The sequence below is a fragment of the Chlamydotis macqueenii genome, chromosome 18 (assembly GCF_036417535.1).
Source record: "Chlamydotis macqueenii isolate bChlMac1 chromosome 18, bChlMac1.mat, whole genome shotgun sequence".
Classification (NCBI taxonomy): domain Eukaryota; kingdom Metazoa; phylum Chordata; class Aves; order Otidiformes; family Otididae; genus Chlamydotis; species Chlamydotis macqueenii.
Window position 1 is genome coordinate 5100876 of NC_141573.1, and position 19960 is coordinate 5120835.

The following is a 19960-nucleotide window of genomic DNA, read 5'->3' on the forward strand; positions in this document are numbered from 1 at the left end:
GCACGGGAAATAAAAGTTCAGCCAGAGGTGTCTGCAGGCAAACTGACCATGGTCAGACTGCCTTCTTGCGGATGCAGTTTCCCTATATTTCACTTCCTACCGGCAGAAATAGGAAAATTTTAGACCATAGGAGAATAGGAGATACGGTTCTTCTTTTTTAGGCTTTTTTTGTTGTTGTTGTTTTTTGTGGGGTTTTTTTTTTTTTTTGGTGGAGTCATAATGTTAAAGCACTATGTTATTTTCTAGCCAGTCATGCCTAGAAGTAGGAGGGACTGGGTTCAGCCCAGGTGAAAATATACTCCCTGGAAAGTACAGGACAAAGGCTCTGTGGCAAAATATATGAGTAAGAGAGAGTGATATCCAGAAGTTTGCAAAGCCTAACTATCCACTGTAGAGCAGCGCTTCAGCTGATACAGAGTGGGTACAGACTCCTTTGAATGAGCTGTCTGTTGGGTGATGACATTCTAGTATGCTGTGGGCTCTGAGCCACAGCATTTCCCGTTTCTGAGCAAGAATCCTCAGAGGGGCACCCTCGCTCAACCTGGAGAAAGGGTTCCTGGTAATTAAAGCAACGGTCTGAGTTCCTAATTTTAATTTGGTTCCTGACTGTGAGACTTTAAGCTCTACTCAGAAGAGTCATTCCTGCCTTTATGGAGTGGGGATAACACTGCTGTATTTTACAGGATTCTTCTGAATTGCTATAGCTGCTTGTGAGATGTGTGAGTGATCTTCCTAAGAGAACTGCAGCAGTGTTATGGTTACTATTAGGACAGTACGTGAAAGGCACTGCTTTCTACTATTTATTTAGCTCTGAGTGTTCATTACTATTCTTTCAAAAGGCTGCTTTACTCAGTCACCCACTGAATAGGTAGAGATAGCAATTTTGAACAAAGAACACGTATTTCTACCAAAAGATAATTCATTGCTTTATAGCCAGAAGTATTTAAAGTCAGAAATATCAGTTACTACTATGACTACTGAAGTATGTGGAAGAACCTCCATCTAGAGGTCATAGGATGAAGGAAGCATGCCCCATTGGACATCACATAAACACTTCTTCCATGCAACAAGGTTAAACTCAAGATGTGGTAGATTGTGGCTGGCATTTGCACTCCCAGAGTCAAATTCCATCTTAGCACAGAAGAATATGATGAAGTCAAGCCTTTTCTACCAGTAAAGAATCCAGCTCTTCATTAGATACATGACTACTTCTGGAAAAGTCCAGTAGCAGGAGTAGGTTACAGAGATTTTTACATCCTTACCTAACCAGCAGCGTGTACCTGTTCTGCTGTAGATTTTGCTACTTCTTGCCCTCACTGTTCCTGAAGAGCCAAAGCAAAGCAAGGTGGGTTTCATTTAGGAACATCTTGTTTTGTCTCGCCACTTCCTGCAAAAACATATGGCCTCAGCATATTGTTATTTTTGTTCTTTAACGGACAGTTTCATGGCAGTTTTACTTAGGGGCTAAAGAGATCAGGGGAGCCTGGGCTAGGTGCTGTATACCGGGAAACAATGTAAATTATTTTGACTTCTGAATATGAGCATTACATTGTTCTGGTTCTCTCTGCTAAAAAGCCTTCTGTGAATGAACAGAATCTAACGTAGCAAACTGTTACTGCCTCCAGTGACAGTAAAACATCACTGGTTGGTTCTATGGTTTGTGAGTCAGGTTTTCCCCATGCAATTCCATGTGGCATAAAATGTGTGTCCTTCTAGCTGCAAATTGGCACTGACACTTCTGCTCCCCCCTGCATCTTCTCACCCACAGGAATTTTCAGTGTGGGTCTCATTCAAAGCCTGTGGAAGTGAATGGAAGTCTTTCCATCCTCACTGAGCTTTGGATCAGGTAATGAATGAATATTTTTGGTGCAAAAAGTTAACTTCCCCCTCTCCAAAAGAGAAGTTACAAATGTAAATCCCTTATAGAAAGTTTTTGCCGTTATATCACTGCAAAGACTCCTCTTGGCTTCCACATACTGACCGAGCATAAAATAGTAAATAACATTTATTTTTGAATTTATGGATTGAGTTCACAGGGATTTTAATAGCACTGGGGTTATGGAAGTGCTATTTTAATAAGGACCACAGATCATGGGCCCAAATCCTTACCTTTACCTCAAGGACTTGTAAACTCAACTATTTAACTCAAATCTCTTTATTGGAGGCCTTAGAATGTATCCACCTGGAGGCTGAAAAATTGAAAGGTAGAAGGCTGCACAAACATGGAGTGAGGGAATTTAACCAGCAGGAATGTGGCCTATAAAATTAAACTTCAAGAACTGTTTAAGAAAAATTAAAGCTTGTGCAACAGCTGGGGTTTCTCTTCACATTAGTTTGTTTCTTAGTAACTCAAATGCTATGGTTCTCATTAGTATAGATTTCATTTTTGAGATAATCTTCTGTAGTACTGGAAGTCTTATTCTAGTTGCAAAGGACAAAATTGTGACTCACTGTGATCTGCCTTTAGCATGCTAAAACAGCACCTCCCACTCTCCTTATGATATTTATATTTATTGGTGGCCTATTCAAAATGCACCCCAAATTTCCCTAATCTGAATTACCAGAATATCTCAATTTCAGATATGGTGATCAAATACCCCTGAAGTTTACAGTGAATATTCATGAACAATTTCTTCTTTCCAATGGGTGTATGAGAGTGCCCCCACCATAAAGAGATGTGCTCTTGTGTGGTGGGTGGAAGAAAGACCAAGCTTTGCTTCAATCTCACTTAGGCCCTGCATATTACTCCTTCAGAACTTGGCCTCGTCCTGCCTGCTCTTGACCTCAAAGGTTCACCTCCTAAGCTTTTAAAATAACTTGCTCCTTATATAATTTGAAATCTTAGCTCCTGAAGAAAAAACATTGTGACAATTATATCAGGTTCTGACAGCATTCAGAGATGGTGTTGACTGCATTTTGTAGATATTGAAAGAATTTTAATTTCTTTGTAAGTGGCTAGAAACTCTGGGTTAACTGTGTTACTAGACCAGTTAGCACGTTAGTTATATGCAACCTAAATCCCTTCAAGAAGGCTGAGAAGTAGAAAAAATTATAGGAAATGCTGCAAAACAGGTTAATACAAGTTTAGGACACAGTCCTAACGTGACAACACCAAGGATGTTACAGTTTCTGCTAACTTGCAGGCAGAACCACTCATGCTTAAAATTTTGCATGCTCAGAGATACATGGAAATCAAGAGAACTGCAGAACTGGATTACTAGATTTGCAGCCACAGATTGCTCTGTTATGTGGTGACTGTTACAACTCTACCTGAAAAACTGCAGATGCCAATAATAATGCTTGCATCATGACAGATACCCCTGTAAGACCAGAAATCTGGTAATGAAGTCAAAAGATTAGGATTCTTTTGAGTGGCACGAGTTGCCATTTCAGGAGCTGTATTTTTACATGTGGTTTTGAAGGTATGGCCCTGCGTGCATAATGCTCACTGTCTCATTGTGGAGCAACGGGAAGCAGTGTAGAAGTTTGGGGTTAAAGTGTGCTGCTGAAGACTTCCGAGACAGCAGAACCCGGCTGGTCATCTGGACCCATTACCTGTTGCATAGGATTGTGCGCATCCCTGTGTTCTACAGACTGCATGCTCATTGCCCAGGACTTGCCCTCTTCACCCAGAAATGTTTCGTAAGGCTCCACATGCAACCTATAGACATTCTGCCTTGATTCCTCATACTTGCCTTTCCCATCTTCTGGAAGGCTGGATGCATGAGGTAAGAAAGTGCTCTGAGACCCATCGATGGGCATCTTTAACTGCTCACTGGAGGTAGGTTCTTGAGACAAATCTGAAGATCTCATGAGATGCTGAGTATACACGCCTTCAGACAGAGAGCCAGACTGCGTCTCACTGTGCACACGCAGCCAACGATGATGCCGGCTGAAGTAGTTGTAATGTTGATGTTTCCCTAGCTTTTTTTTCCCTAAAAAGCCCAATGGCTGTTTGGAGCTAGTGGACTTGTCTATGGTTTTCGATGTAAGCCCTGACATTGTTAGATTGCTCATATTCTCTGTGCAGTACTCAGCATTAGTATCAAAGGCACTACACTCCGCCAGGCCTTCTTTCGATGTTAGGCAAGGCTTCATGTCGTGGACTTGGAGAACATCAGGTGCACTGCCACCCAGGCCACTGCCTGCTTGCTGGGATATGTCGTGTGAGGAGGAGTAAATCAGGTCTAATTCTCTGGGGCTTAATGCGTCACTGGAGTCATAGTCACTGTCAGTTGGAAGGAATACTTCGGAGCAGCCTTCTTCATCTGAGCAGGGCTGGGAATCTGCAAAGAGAACTGATTAGCATTCAGAAGACAAGTACAGGATAGAAATTGCTTAACTGTCATTTGTGTATTTTTTTTCCTTAATTTAGAATCAAATCCACAATTATGAAAATGTATATTTGTTTCCTCTGTGGAACTGTCCATAGGCCTAGGTGACAGCAAAGACAGCAGTCAGGGTGGATTTACAGATGTGTTAGAGGTGCTGGTAGAATTAGGAAAACCAAAAAGGATTAATTTATTATATTAAGTACAGGGAAGAATTTGAATTGGGACTAAGTTCTGAAAGGATCTGTTTTCTTTTATCTTGTTTTCACCAAATTTAACAGAGATGGAGATTTGGGAGAGAGAAAAACTCTAATCCAGGTTCTGTTTTTGTTAAAGATGTCAGTTGAGTTACTCCAGATTTATAGCTCTGTAATGGTGAGCAGGGTACAACTGCATGCGTACATAAGAGGCTTGAGGCAAGAGAGGGAGGCAGATGAACAAAACCTCCCGTTTTGCACATCGGGTGCATTATGTATTCTCAAATCCAAAGCAGACACACTTAAATAAAATATGAATTTGTTGACCAAAACTCACACTGGCATTGAAATTACTGCTGTCTTTTGGCTACAGAAGGATCAATAACATAATAAATAGTGGCATATGTGATAGAACGGATTGATGCTCCACTGCCCTGAATAGTTTATAATATATCAAAATTAAAAATTGATACATTTTATACAGTGCTGACTATTCACTTTGACCTAGTGTAAATTTAGAATAGCAATAATGAATCAAGTCATGCAGGACAAGATAATGCTCTCGGTTACGTGGTGCCAGAGCTAAGGATTATTCTGCATTCATGGTCTGTAATACAGTGAAAAAATTAGCTCAGGGAGAGATGCTGAGAAAAAACACCACTGTGTAACGGAGAGAATCAAAGCACCATCATATTTTAGTTTCTTTTCTTTTAACCTAATCTAATCAGAACAGATTTATTCATTTTTCTTAACTATATAAAACTGTCAATTTGAAAAAAAAAGAAATTATTACTACCAAAATGGTCATGGCAGTTGTTTAACACAGCATCTGTTGCTTTTGCTTCTATTGTTTCATTTACTCATTGCTTAAAGACAGCTCAGCAGAATGATGGCTTACATTTTTCTCCAAAGTCCTTATTCTGCTAACAAATTAGGTGTTACTGTTTAATTTGTTTCATCTTTATTTCTGTGAATCATTTCTTTCATCAGTTTAATTTTCCAGCTGTTCAGAGAAGCAGTAATGGTCAATGAGGTGAGTACTTATTTGTGTAATTGTGTATTTTAAAGTGCTTGTCTAAACCACGGAGAACGCGGAGGTATGTGAAAATGACCGTTAAATCAGGCTGGACTATAGGCACCGAAATTCGCTCTATCGAAACAAAACAAAAGGGGCATAAGAAAGAACTGCTCCAAAGCAGATGAACAGTCAAAGCGTGGGAAGAAAATGACTGTGGTATCAGAGAAACAGAAGGTGACAAATGGAGACTATGGTAAAGTCTGTCTTAGATTCCAGACAAGTTATTAGAAACTGTGGTGAAGAACAGGTAGATACAGGAGTGACAAGAAAGGGTCAATAACTTCTGCTTGGTAGCTCATCTCACCAGTGTAATTAAACTCTGAACATGTGTACAGTGAATACACTGGCATCCTTAGATTTCTGAAGAGCTTTTGACAAGGTTCTTTACCACAGGTTCTGAAGCAATGAAGCTGTAACTGAGATAAAGAGAAAGCTCCCTCCATATATTAATAGCCAATTGTTGGTGTAGACAACAAATGAAGTAGTCAGCTTTCACTATGGACGGATTTTACTAATTCTGGACATAATGGAGAAGTCAGTGATAGCACTTGTCCCTTCCAACCTATTCATTAAATGATCTGGAACAGTGAGGTGACAAAGTTGGCCGATGATGAGTGATTATTCTGAGTAGCTGAAAACAAAAAAATTATTCTAAAGATTGTAAAAGGATCTCAGGATATTGAACGGCAAATGATTGGTAAAATGATTGTTAAAATACCTTGGCAACTATTCCTTTTATAGAAAGAGATACAAGAACCATTATAATTAAAAGTGTGTTGAGAGATTTTGCTTGATGAACAAACAAGAGTTCTCTTACCACTCACAGCTTTTCTCCTCTGGATTCTTGCCTCAGGTGAAGGGGGAGGTGAAGGAAGACAATCTAGAGGTGAAGAGGTTGAACTGATTTTCTTTTGAGAGTGTTCTTCTGAAAGATCTACAAGTTTCTTTATGGGCAGTCCAGCTGCTGGCTGCTTGTATCTTGCATACTGCAATGCTTCTGTGATCCATCTCATTTCCCTCCAGATCTCATCAATTTGCTGTAGAGAAAAAAAAAATAGTAAAAAAGTACAGTTGAGTCTGTATATTATTTTTTCCTAAATGTGTGCTTACTTCAAGTGCCTAAGTAGGTGTTTAGTCGCTGCCAACAGAGAAAAGCAGGATTCCCTGACATGACACCTCAGATTTGGGAGGTCTGAACTGTCTTCGGTTAGGTGCTTGTTCTCGTCCACCACTGCAGAGGCTGCTTAGAGCCACCAAACTCTCAATTTACATACTTCAGTTTAGAACCTGTAGTTAGGAGGGGTGAATCCAGACTGAAACTCTGATAAGGAAAGAAAATGAAAGTTGTCTTTTGATGGAGTATAAAGTTTGATCAATTTTGTAGCACACTTGAAAGTTGGTTTCATTCTGTACTGGAATGAAAGCAAGACTCCTTGAGCATCCTTGCAAACCTGGGATTCTGTTCAAAAGCAGAGTGCTCAGATCAAATGTAATTTTTAGCAGAAGCCTATACATCCATGTGGAAGAATATACATACATGGAGGGTTGAAGCACAGCTATGAGCCAAACTGCAGGTTTTCTCCCTTATCATAATTTTGGTCTGCATGCTTTTTAATATTATAAATCTACACTAAGACAGTTCTAACACATGCCTGTTGATGGCAATAAGAGACAAGTGCCTAAATCAATAGCAGGATATAGCTTTAAGTATCTATGCAGAGAGGAAAGATGCTGTTTAGTGTGAGTCTTGAGTGTCCTTTGATAATGGAACACTTTTAACATCTTCAAGCAATTCAGCATCTTTGATGACTGAGCAAATGTTGCTGCAACCAGCAAATGGCAGAGTAACTGTGAGTATAATGTCCTTCTGCTGCAGTATCCTTTCTCAAACTTCCCTTATACTTCTCTTCCTAAAGAAGATTCTGCATCTAAAGAAGTGAGCCTTCATATTAATATAGCAGTGTTTAAGGGAAATTGCTTTGCAGTTACACGAGCTACATTCTGCAAGAATGCAGAATGAGACCCCTGGGTCATTAAATGGATAGGCAAAAGCGAGAGGTACTTTATGCGGTGATTATTATCAAATAGGGAAGTAACAGAGGGACCAGTGAAAACGAGACTGCAGACTGCTGTATTCTAAGACAAGTTCTTCAGCACATACTCTTAGCTGGAGATACTTTTTCACAAAATGCATAAACTGTGAAATTTATTGCCAAAGGATACTGTAGATGCCAGATTAGCTAGGGTAGTTCTTGACGAGCCATGCTGGAGACAGGATAGCTGGATAGATGGATCTTTGTTTTGACCTAGTATGGCCATTTTTATGTAAAGGTGAAATCCTGACTCCAGTGATGTCAGTGCAAGCCTTGCTACTGAGTTAATCTGAGCTAAGAATATGCACTGATAAGAATAGCAAATGGTTCAGAGATTAATTCACAATCCTATATCATTTCAAAACTTCAGTGTAATTCCATGAAGAGAATACCATCTAGCAAATGTCCCATCTGTTTGATTTTGGAGATTTTATATTTCCTTTCTGTGATCCTCCCTTAACCCCAAACAAAAATGATACTGCACGCAATTTAATAAAATGCAAATCCTGTTGGTTTTCTCCCTGATGCCATTCTGCAGTGTCTCCTGGGATAATGGACCAGTCATTTTAATGACCTGTGGTTCTTTTACAATTTAGAAACATTTGAAGCGTTATGCTATAAAAGTTACAGCTTACATTCAGTTTTAGTTTCAGTGTCTGTAGATTTTTTTTCTGTGTAACATTCTGGTAAAGACCCCAAGTACCTTATCTGCTGGATTTTTTTTTTTTTTTTTTAATTTTTACTTTTCATTTGCCCTCTGACTCCTTTTCAGAACTGCATTTATATAGACTTCCATGCTCTTTACAATGTTTGGTTTGTGTAGTGACTTCAACACTGTCTTAGATCTAGGATCACACAAATGCTCTTGCGGTTTTGTGGTCACCACTGAAGATTGCCGTATGTGGTGGGCTGAGATATTTTTGCCAATAGGTGGAATACAGCTGGTTTTCATTTGAGAGGAAACCTGACAGGGCTAATACACTGTCACAATAATTCAGCACAAAACACTGACATTTAAAATGTTCTCCCATATTTTCCCAGCGTATATATGTGACTCAAACACTTTGGAGAAGAGGAACACAGAACTGTCTATACAGTGCATGCATATTAATATACATATACTTATTTTTGATGTGAAGGATGAAGATTTTCCAAATTCTCTTGCACACTGGGAAAAAGGTAGATTTTCTGAGTATGAGAATGGGAAGATGAGAAGGAAGATGATTGAGCAGTGAAAGTACAATGGAACATTCCTCTCTGCCTCCCTGCAGGTTGCCAAAAGCTCCAAAGTGGACAAGGCAAAGGGGATCTTAACTCAGAGCAAAGAAGAACAAAATTATTATCATCTTGTTCATAATTATGGAAGACCAAACACACTGTCAATGGGATAAATGGTTGTCTTGGCCCCTATTCCAACAGAAGGTTGCTTGAATATTAAGGATATAAAGCTGTAAACTGATCTGCACTTCATTTGCAGAAAGACAGATCAACATAACATTTGTGATCCTTCTGGACTGGGAGCCTGAAGCGGTATCACTGCATGGCACTGGACAGACTTCTGGATGCTTTTGGGGCTGGCTTGCCATCTTAACCGCAGAGCTGCTTTCTTCACTGTGATATTGTTAAAGAAGATTGTCTCCACAACCTAGTCTGAATTTTCATTTTAATGTTTTTAATTGGCAATTTATAATGGTGAAAACTGTCCTCAATTCACAAAGACAGAGAAAAACTACTACACAAGTGTGTGCCCAAGCATGGCACTGGCCTACCTCTCATTAGATGGGAATGAGTTTTACAAGCAGACCGACACGTTTCTTTATAACAGTCTGGTATAACTGTCATTTGATTTTACCTATAAAAATCCTTGTATAAAAGCAACAACTAAGGAAATAATGTTCTGGGTTTGAATTTCATAAAAACAGAATCGCACTTTTGATACAACTGCCCTCTTTATGATGTCTGTGAATAATTCTCCATTTAGATTTCGAATTACAGCCCTACACAATTTTTTAAGAAAGCCACCTTAAAATCTCCTTGGAATAGTCAGAAACAGACTATTACCTGTATGTAGTCTATAACTTGCTGGTGTCTTTGTTTGGCTGCAGCGACTTCACTGTCTGAAATTGCTTCCCTTAGGGATTGCTGGGTTTTCAGAGAGTCCAGCTCTATGACAGCAGAAAGGCGGCAATACAGGCTTATAAATTTTTCCTTGTAACAGCAAAAATGAACTGTGAAAAGACCAAGTGCAAAGGAAACATTGTTATATTCCGGTTATGAAATATGAAATCCTTAGCTTTCAGAACACAAATTTTATTAAATATAATTACTAACTCTGGATGGGTTACTTTAAGCAAGAAATAAATAATACAGGCTCCTCTCATTTACACTAAATATACCCTGTAACTTCACTGATTTCAAAAGAGTCATTTCTAATTTATATCTAAGTGAAGGGATAATCAGGTCCTTAGTATGCAACTCCAGAGGCTATCTTGCCCTTGATAGCTTTAATTAGAAAGGCTGTTTCTGAGGCTTTTATAGCTCATCATTTCTTTTATCAAGAAAGTAGTGACATGGCTGGAAAATGGAACTGGTCTTTTATTTATTTTTTTTATTTGAGTGTTTCAGAAAGAAAGTACAGTTTCAAAGGATGATAACTTTCTCTTGGGCTAGGGTAGCTTAAATCAGTAACTGAAATGTAAATGACTCAGCAGTAGAAGTATTTCAGTGATATCACAGTTTGGGTGAAACAATTAAAACTCTGTTAGGTGTTACCACACATCATCCTCTGAACTCTCATGCAGAAGGGTAACACTGAAAGTTCAGACATGACCTCTTGCTTTGTGTAATTTGACTTGGGAATAGTACAGAGCCAAGCTACCTTTAAAAGAAGTAACTAGATAACAGAGACAGAATCGCTACTGTGAAGCCATGGAGCTTCACAGATGTTACTTTACCTGGCCTCTCAAAGCTACATTATTCCAGAACCTGCAATTGCTCAGGCAAAACTTGCCAGTCATCACTGCAAACTGCAGCGCAGACATATCAAAACTTGTTAAGGGGAACAAGTTTTCAAAAATACTTCTCCATTCATTGGTGCTTCAATAAATGCAAGCATACAGTGTGATCTTATAGCAGCAAATGCCAGTTGGTTTAGTACTGCTACTTTTCTGGATTGTGGCATGATATTTTTTAGGGTGTTTCAAGTGTAATTTGCATATATTCTTCTTATCATAAATATTAAAAAAGAAATAAAAACATTGCCACATGTCTACTTATCCTTTGCAAACAACATGATAAGAATAATGGAGAAGAATGTCTCACAACACTAAGAAAGCCAGTCACAGAAACATCATTAGCGTAACAATAAAGGCCTAATCTGAATATAAAAACCCCACAAAAAAGAGGGAAGGAAAGAATTCTACCTTCTGGTTTCTCCATGATGCCTAGATATTGCAGGGATCTAGTCTGAATAGTGTGTGGTCTTACAGTATATATGCCATATGTGGTGGACTCTTGAGTGAATTACAGCCGCGGTTTCAGCTTCAGTGCTGAAGTTTCTAGCCTTTGTGGTTTTAAGTCAGACCCTTTAATATTACTTTAACAAATGTTACTTCAACATAGTCTTTTGTGGTTATGCAATTATATAGCTGGTAGCCACCAGCTAATGGGGAATGGAAGCTTCTAATATTTGAGATGTGAATCACAGTCACTTTATAGAACATCAGGGATACATATATAATAAGTCATATAGAAATGTCATCTGCCTTTGGCCAGATGATTGCTTACTTAAAAAAATACTCAAAAGTAAAATCCAGCTTTCCATACTGTTCTGTTCATGAACTGTTTTCCCACTGCAGCAACATTGCTAAACAGAGAAGTCTGCACCAGAATGCCATTTGAGAGAGTGCTCTGTCGCATGTTTATCTGCACCACATCATCCCAGTCAGTGCCTATTGCTTTGTCAGCCTGATGCAAACTATGTCCCAGAACTGAGAATGACTGCTGCCCCCAGCCTGTGTACCACATAACGAGAGTTAAATAGTCTGCAAAACCTCTGTTGTGGAGATTAATTTCACCAGAGATGAATATGCTTCATGCATTAATTTGCACAGTGAATACAGCGGTCACCTCTCACAGGGAGAAATTATATGCTCAATACACCAGAGTCTAACTTAAGACGTCGGGGTTGTGTGTCAGGAAGATAATAAGTCTGGCTTTAGGGCACTACAGCCACGGCCGTATGACCCAAAGCACTGAACTAACTCTTCTAGTTCAATTATGTTAGTTTTCTTTTGAAGGGGTAACTTTGCTTTGGCAGACTACACTAGCTCATGTATTGTCTGTCTCTACTACTCGTAATTTTATGCCAGCTCAGGTGTCATCTGTCCTCCCACAACCAGCATGAAAACCCAGAGCTGTCACAGGCACTACTTTGCGTGCTCTGCCTGATGTGGCACAAACACAATTGTATATTCCTGCCTGACTCAAATGAAATTTGTGTTGCTGGATGATGGTAAGTCACAGATCTATTGTGATTGCACCCTCCATTAACATCTAAACATCGTTCTCCTACATTAGTGACTGTAGTGGCACTTAGCAATGACATAAGAAACAGGATGGTGCTGGTAGTGGTGTCACATAAACACCTGAGAGAGACAGCACTGTTGCCACTACAGACCTATTCTGTAGTGGCTCCTTGGGTACTGAGTCTATCAGTTTTGGCTGATATGTTTCTCTCTTCTCCAAGGCAGAGAAAAGAAAGATATCTGGTTTTACAGGCCAGAAGGAAACAGAGGAGACTAATGTGTAAGGCTCAGCAGTCCCCATACTTCTTATTTCTAAAAAGAACTATTAAGTCTCTATGAGCTGCTTTTAAGTGGACCCTTTCTTTTCTCTGTGGGCCAAAGAAGAAGAAATGAGAAATAGAGGACTGTGAAGCTAAAGCATCTTACGCCTTCTGTGAGACAGCTGGAAAACTCTGTTTTGGGGAATTGTTAGCCAGTCAGCAATACAGTGGAACAAGAGGGCTGAATCTGGTACAGCACGGGATGTGCTCCCTAAAGAAACAGATTCAAGTCCACTGCTTTGGCATTTTTAACAACAGGCTTTTCCAATAGGATTGAGTCTCCTGCATTTTTCCAGGAATCAGAAAGATGACTCTCATGTTGAAAACTCCACTCAGACCTTTCACAAAGTTGTGAGGGAGTCAGACCTTGAGTAGGACTGTCTGCAATCAGGAACTGCAAAAATTCTCCTCTACAAAACTGGTGATTATTCTTGTGACAATTTAGAGGGGTGGCTTTTTGCATCTCCTTTCACACTCCAGTCTCGGTATGTTGTGTGTAATTTTTTGGTTCTGTTTTTCAAATAACATCATCTTCCAAATAAGCTTATAGAAACATACTGGATAACTGTGGGCTTTGCTCTATGCTTAGCATTTCAATAATCATTGCTACAGTATATGCTTTAACTGCTCTGCTCTATAACTTGTACACAGTTACAGGTAGTGTTGTTGCCAAAGCCATCATGTGATTTATTAACTCTCCACTGGGACAAGAGGGAAAACAGATACAACTTTGTGATTTTATTATAAGGAGACTGGGTTAATATTTCTAGGTGAAGCAAGCTACTATACCGAGTTCAAACATCTGAAGAGGGAGGTTAAGAAATCCTGAGTGTGGGGTGTAAGGATTATTCTGTCCTGGGGCAGTGCAGACGTCGTCTGAGGCGGGGAGCAGGAGAAGAAAGGAGACATTGTGACCCAATTCCAACACCTCCTGTGTATACAGACGGAAGTGCTTAGCCTGTAGAGGGACACGCGCGGGGGAAGAAATAGGAGAGAATTACAACATGGCACTTATATAAACAACACCCCAAATGATATAAAACATTAAAGAAAATTTGCACAACATCAAGCTCGGAATTTTTATAAAACATAAATATTTGGGGGGGGGGGCCCTAAATGTGGGTTCATGTCACTACATAAAATAAAGATTTAAAGCTGCAATGTTCCACATTAAAACAACACACACAGGCACAGCCCCCCTGAAAACAACATTTATGTTTCTTATTAGGCAGAAAATGATCACATGCCATGTGCTTTTCAAGATTATGATTGCATAATTATGTGAAAACATGAAAATGGATTCAATTAAAAACCTTTAAGATTCAATTTAGGGTTGGTTAAGAGAAATATGCAGCTTTCCCTCAACACAGCACTGAAAAGGTTTAACAAGTGCTGCAGCAGGAGAAAATGGCACACGCAGGAGCTGGCCTGAGGCTGCCGTAGAGCTGCTGCGTGCAGCGCTGCATTTTACCCTGCGTATGCACCAGTGTCACTGTCCATGATCCCATTTACCATAAAAATAATAAAAATACATATATAAATCTGTTGAATTAAAACCTCAATTAATTAACATAGAAGTTTGGTCCTGAGTCATCAAAACATTTACAACAGTGTTTAACTGTAAGGTGATGTTTATGTGTATCTCCCATGCACAATAGATGAGCTTCAATGCTTGGCTGAACTGCAGCCTAAGGAACATACTGCACATTGATTTTAGTCCCTAGGTTAAAAAAAAAATGCACAAAAGCTATAACCTCCAAGAAAATACACTAGCATAGAGACCTGTACAGAGCCCTATTGAATCAGAGTGACTGACCACAAGGCAGCACACCATCTGTCTTAATTTTGGATTTACTTGAGTCTTACTTGGCTCTTCCCAGGCTAGAAGGTGCAGCACTGATGGATTCCTTTTTAAAAGCAAAGCCTAAAACTTTCAAAATCAAGAAATGTAGAACCAGATTAATTTATTTTAAGGACACATCTTTCTAGCTGCACAAACAGACCTTGAAGTGAATATAAAGATGATTTACTTCTACTTTAAGCCCTCTTTACCCTTGTAGACCAAAATAAAATGGAATTCATGTAAACAAGAAACAAACTCCTTAGCTTATTTTTTCATGGATCTTACACATCATAGATTATCCTCCCTGACTTTATTTATTCACATATGAATTTCTTGTACCTAAATGTAAAGCCAGAAGCCAGATACCTCTCCTCACCCATAGCAATCTGGAGGTCTGGAACTGTGTTTTAGAACTGCTATGTTTATCTGCGTGTGAAAGAATAGCAAAACGCTGTGTCTTCAGCAGGCCTTTCATACACCCTCACTATCACCTCCAAAAGAACAGTCAATTGCCCTGCTTGCCTGGAAAAATACCTATTTTCCTTTGCCAGCTGAGTAAAGGTACTCACAACTACTGCTTTTGTGCAGAAGTGCTTATTTGCACCTGCCTGAAGTTGTAGAAATATGCTAACGTGCAAAAATAGGAGCTAACTGAAAATTTGTCTCTTAATCTTCTATGTTCAAATATCCAGGAAAATAACTTTTATTGAAGATATTCCCCTCTCCTTGGAATGATGGAATACAAAACTTAGCTACTTTTCTTGCAACTGTAACATTTAATCTCTCCTTGCGAGTTACACAGTTTGTAGCTTTTAGTTGTGTTCTTAAGAATTGGTTATAAAAAAGGTGATAAATACCGCAAAGGAAAATACCTGATGCAGAGGTAGATTGATCTGTTTAAGGAGAGCTTTCACTGCCATCTGGAGCTCATACAAGAACAATTGAGTGGAGCAGTCTGAAGTATGATCCATACTTTCCACAGATTCTGAGCCAGAAAGTGTTTGGATCCATTCCCACTCATCTCTGTATGTTGAGTCAAGTTAAAATTAGAAATATAACAAAAGTTCAGTGCACAAGCAGGAATGCAGTGTATGTGCATTTGAGATATGTTGATAGCTTAATCCTCACATAGCAAAACATTCTAAACTTGTCCAGTCTTGGTTGTTTGTGGCTAAAAATCTAACTTTGAAAAGTTTAATTTTTCTAGCGCATGTACATCAGGCTGAACATTCCTTGCAAACCTCTGGAAGTCCAACTGCCTTTCAAATATTTCACTAAGGCTTTTCACCCCAGGTTTTCTTTTTCACATACTTCATTCCCTATCTACCACAATATTTTTAAAAGCACGCTTTAGAAATGACAACAGTGACAATTAACAAGGAGTTTAATTTCTGTGACAGACTATTTTGTACTCACTGGAGCCAAAGATCTTCCTGGTTTGCTCAACATAGATCCATTCTAGATCTGATAAACATGGGAATTATCTTTCTGGATCAAATCCTTAATTCACCCTGCTCAGTATTCAGTCTTGCAAAGCAGCCAGCACCAAATATTCAAGAAAAATAAAGTCCAGGAAACCCCACTACAAGATGAGTAATAGATGTGGTACAATTTGCTCCTAAATAAAGATTGCTGATTGCTGAAATAATATGGGATTAAAAAGCTCCAGAAAAAAGCCAGTAAAATGTGTTTCCCACTAGGCGAGGACTAGGCAGTACAAATACGTGCACTTCCCCAATAGATAAGGGGAGCAATGGACAAAGTGCCAGAGCAGCGCGGCAGTTCAATGGCTGATAGCGTTTGTCTGAATACGTGGGTTCAATTGCTGTATGATTGCTGTGGTTAGAGCAAGAAACCAGATATTACACAAGAAAATACACAAGAAAATCACCAACACCTCATAGTTAGTGAGAATCAACAGAAAGGGTGACACTGAATTCTCTAGAGGCTGAATCAGGGCTGCAGGCTATGATCTTCCTAATGGAAGCTCATTACCACTGTGCAGGATTTGAGCGACCACAGAATACTATCCTTAGAAACCAGTGGGCTCATATGTATGTGTTCTGCATACGCCTTCAGATTGCTGGAAACACACAGGTGCACTGTTTAGTTCAGTACTGAGCTCTGTGTTGGTACACACCTGAGCCAAACTTTCCTGGCACCTACAATTTTGTGATGGCAAAATTGCCTTAGCATTTAAATTTGATCAGTTGTTTCAAACTTAAAACAAATGTTCTCCCTCTACATACGTGTGTGTAAATATGTCTACATTCACTTACTTGGAGACATTGCTGTTGTCTCGGATTTTAACATGACACAGGACATTAGGCAACTTCTGCAACACGAGCACTTTAATTTGATCCACAGAACTGCAGAGTTTAAGGTAACCCAAATACAAGCCGGGAGGGAGGCGTTGCTGACTTCGTTTGTGATAGGAAAGTATGTCCTGTTGTAAGAGAAACAGTCTTACATAAAAATCTCTTTTTTTTCCACATAAGCAGAAGAGTTTGGGATCAAAAAGCAACAAATGTTTTTACAGGCATCTTTTTGTTTCAACAGTGTTCCCAGTTTGCAAAGCATTTAAGCACATGCTTAAGCATATAAATAATCTCTGGTAGTTCGGATGCACTTGGGCAACTTTTTACTTAAAGCCATACACAGGTTCTCTAAGCTCTCCACATCATGCAGGAATTGGCTCTGAAAACCCTGAGGTTTCAATTTTCTACAACTGTAGTTTTTAACCTGGCTTAAACAGCACCCACCTCTGCTCTCCTGTCTGATCATTTCAGCAGTGAGCTGGGCCAGTGAACTGATTCAGCTGAAAAACAACTCGGGAAAAGGAGCAGTCATTTTTCAGCCAGAGCAGTTCCCTGGTTCATGTTTGGTGTGTAGCTACACAGATGGAGCAGAGCAGCATTGGGAAAAAGCTGTCACCTGGGGAAGGTGGGAGAGAGGGGCTGCATAAGCCAGTACTGTCACCAAAGAAATCCCCGTAGAGTCTCAGCCTACATCTCTTGAAAACCTGTTCTGTGTCACCTGCTGTCAACAGGAGGATCTCTGTGAGCATTGGGGTCGGTGGTTTGCAAAAAACAATTAAATGGCTGTGTTTTCTGAACAAATGTCTTCATTAACAAATAGAGCTTAGAAGGAATTAAAATGATGGTGTACTTGCTGAAGCCAGGTGACATTTTTAAGGCTATGTAGAGCAGTTTCCCAAAACTACCCTAAAAATGATGTCTGCTGCCACCCTGAGAAATGTATGCTTCTGCAGTGGGTGAGGATTAAGACACCTGGCCTTACGCCTTTACTCTTGGAACCATCAAATTATCTGCCAGTGCTATGCTTGGCTCTGACCAATGCAATTAGACCCTCATTTTCACAAGCACTTCGTGAACAAAATACCCATTCGATGATTAAACAAGTAATAGAAGAAAGGGTGGGCATTAGATAGGAATGTGTAAACCATTAGGGGAACATTTTTTCCACTAGGATCTCTGTGGAAATCTGATCGGGCCTGTATTTTGGGTTTCCTAATATAAAACTTTTGCCCAGATTGACATTTTTCTACACCTTTAACACATTTTAATACATTAAATCTACCACAGATCAGGTAAGTTTTATTGTCTTTTGGAAATTTTTTAACGTTCCTAAAACCTGGTAGTGTGTATTTCGATTGCCTGTCAGTTTCCGATATGAAAAGCACAGTCTCTGCCCAAGAAAGTGCCTCTCATTCAAAAATTAACCAGAGCAGTCATCATCTAGCTGAGGGTGCTAAAGAAGGGGCCAAGACAATGATTTGTCCTGTAGTATTTTGGGTAACTATGCAACTGAGGTTTAGAGAGATTTGTCACTGACATTTTATAAAAAATAGGTTGCTGTTTCCTACAGAAAACATCTCTTAATCTTTATGTGAACTACCTACATTTAACACGACTTTACAGATGCCCTGATTCTTGAAGGGCTGAAAACCCACGGCTCTCAGTGATGTTAACTGAACTGACCATGCACAGCAACTTCGAAGATCAATCCTTACCTTGGTATTTTTCTAATTACGAAGTCTAGGGGCACGTTATGCAGAAGTTAAAGGAGGGTTATGGTCAGTAAAGAATTCTTTAGCAACTATACCAGGCTCCAAGGAACTCTGAACCCAGAACACGTTTATTAAGTAGAACAGTAAGGTTTTAAACCTAGATTTAGTGTTCATGGTTGGATGGAAAAATCTTATGGAGTGTAGAAATTTTAAGTGTCTGTATAGGTGCTTAAGAACATCCCAGAGAATTTTAAAGGTTTTTATATCCCTTCCTACAGAATTCTATAGCATGGTTTCCCGAAACTGATAGAAACTACCATTCTCTGCTAGGACTTTGAAGCAATTTCTTTAAAATCTCATGGATATTTTACATACTAGGGATCTGATCCCAGACCCACTGGAAGTAATATAAGTCTTTGCTTTCAATGGGAGGCTTGCCATTAATTTTATTGGGCACTGGATTAAGGCCTAAAATTCTACAAGACTCTTCCAAAAATCAGGCCTCTGGCACAGGCTTTACAAAAGCAAATAACATACAGTAAGAGAAGCGAAGCACTACCTGGATTGTTATAAGCAAGATGTCTAATGCTGTTGGCTCCTCTGGAGTTGAAAGGGATTTCCTCTGGCTTTGTAGTTTGGATACCTGCATCCATTTGCCATTAAAAAATGAATAAAGACTCTCCACTTCTTTTATAGTAACTATCAGCATATTGCCATGTCGATCCTTGATTGGCTCATAAAAAACTCTGCCTAAGTTGTGAGTTCCCAGCAAATTCTAGAAAACAAGCAAAATTAAAAAAAAAAATCGAAGTTATTTATCACCTATCAGGAGAGTGGTATTTTTTGAAACTTAACTTTGTGCTCACTGACATCAGTCCTATTGTCTTCAACAAAAACAGACACAGTGTTTCTCAAACCCTCGCCCTTCAGTTGTATCATTCAGTGGCAAAAAGAAAAGTTTTTCCCTAGGTTGTGTTTGTGGATTGAATTGCGGATCCTTTGATGTATTTGGTCCAGCAGTGTTTAGTCCAACATTTAATGGAGAACATCAAAAGGCTATTAAAACCTAGTACCTCTGGAAAAGGAAACACTGCAAAGTAATTCACTTATTTGGACAGAACTTCCTATTTTTTTTTCCCCAGTTACGTAAAGATAAAGTATGACATTTTCAAAAGCACCCAGTGTTGGTCTGGTGGTGATTCCTCTGGTATCAGTGAAGCCCGTCTGATTTGAACTTACTGAAGAGCTAGGTGCTTATCTTAACCTCCCCATAACCAAATGTCAGAGATGATAGAAAATTCTTCCTCTATCTCCAGATTGTCCATAATGGACACTTCAAATGTTTTCTATTTGGGTCATCAACTATAATCTCAATTTCCTATTCTTTGTTTTAAAAATATTCAGATTATTTTCAGCAACAAAAGCAAGAGGCCCTCATATCTGTGTTGAATATAAATAATTCTGGACCTGAACGGTGGAGTGTTTGTGAAGGAACACAAGAATTTGAAGAGATGCGGACCCTTTTCCTTTTACTTCAGATAC

At 39.3% G+C, this 19960-nt stretch overlaps 1 protein-coding gene across 1 annotated transcript in view; it reads right to left on the reverse strand.

Moving 5' to 3' along the window:
- Window positions 1-3492: 3492 nt before the first annotated feature.
- ANKFN1 (ankyrin repeat and fibronectin type III domain containing 1) overlaps window positions 3493-19960 on the reverse strand; it is a 60739-nt gene continuing 44271 nt past the window's right edge. Inside the window, exons 11-17 of the mRNA XM_010125210.2 lie at window positions 18978-19193; window positions 16668-16834; window positions 15261-15411; window positions 13335-13503; window positions 9761-9927; window positions 6424-6643; window positions 3493-4286 (exon numbers count right to left, since the gene is read on the reverse strand). Coding sequence (XP_010123512.2) covers window positions 3493-4286; window positions 6424-6643; window positions 9761-9927; window positions 13335-13503; window positions 15261-15411; window positions 16668-16834; window positions 18978-19193 — 1884 coding nt within the window. The remainder of the gene's footprint in view (window positions 4287-6423; window positions 6644-9760; window positions 9928-13334; window positions 13504-15260; window positions 15412-16667; window positions 16835-18977; window positions 19194-19960) is intronic.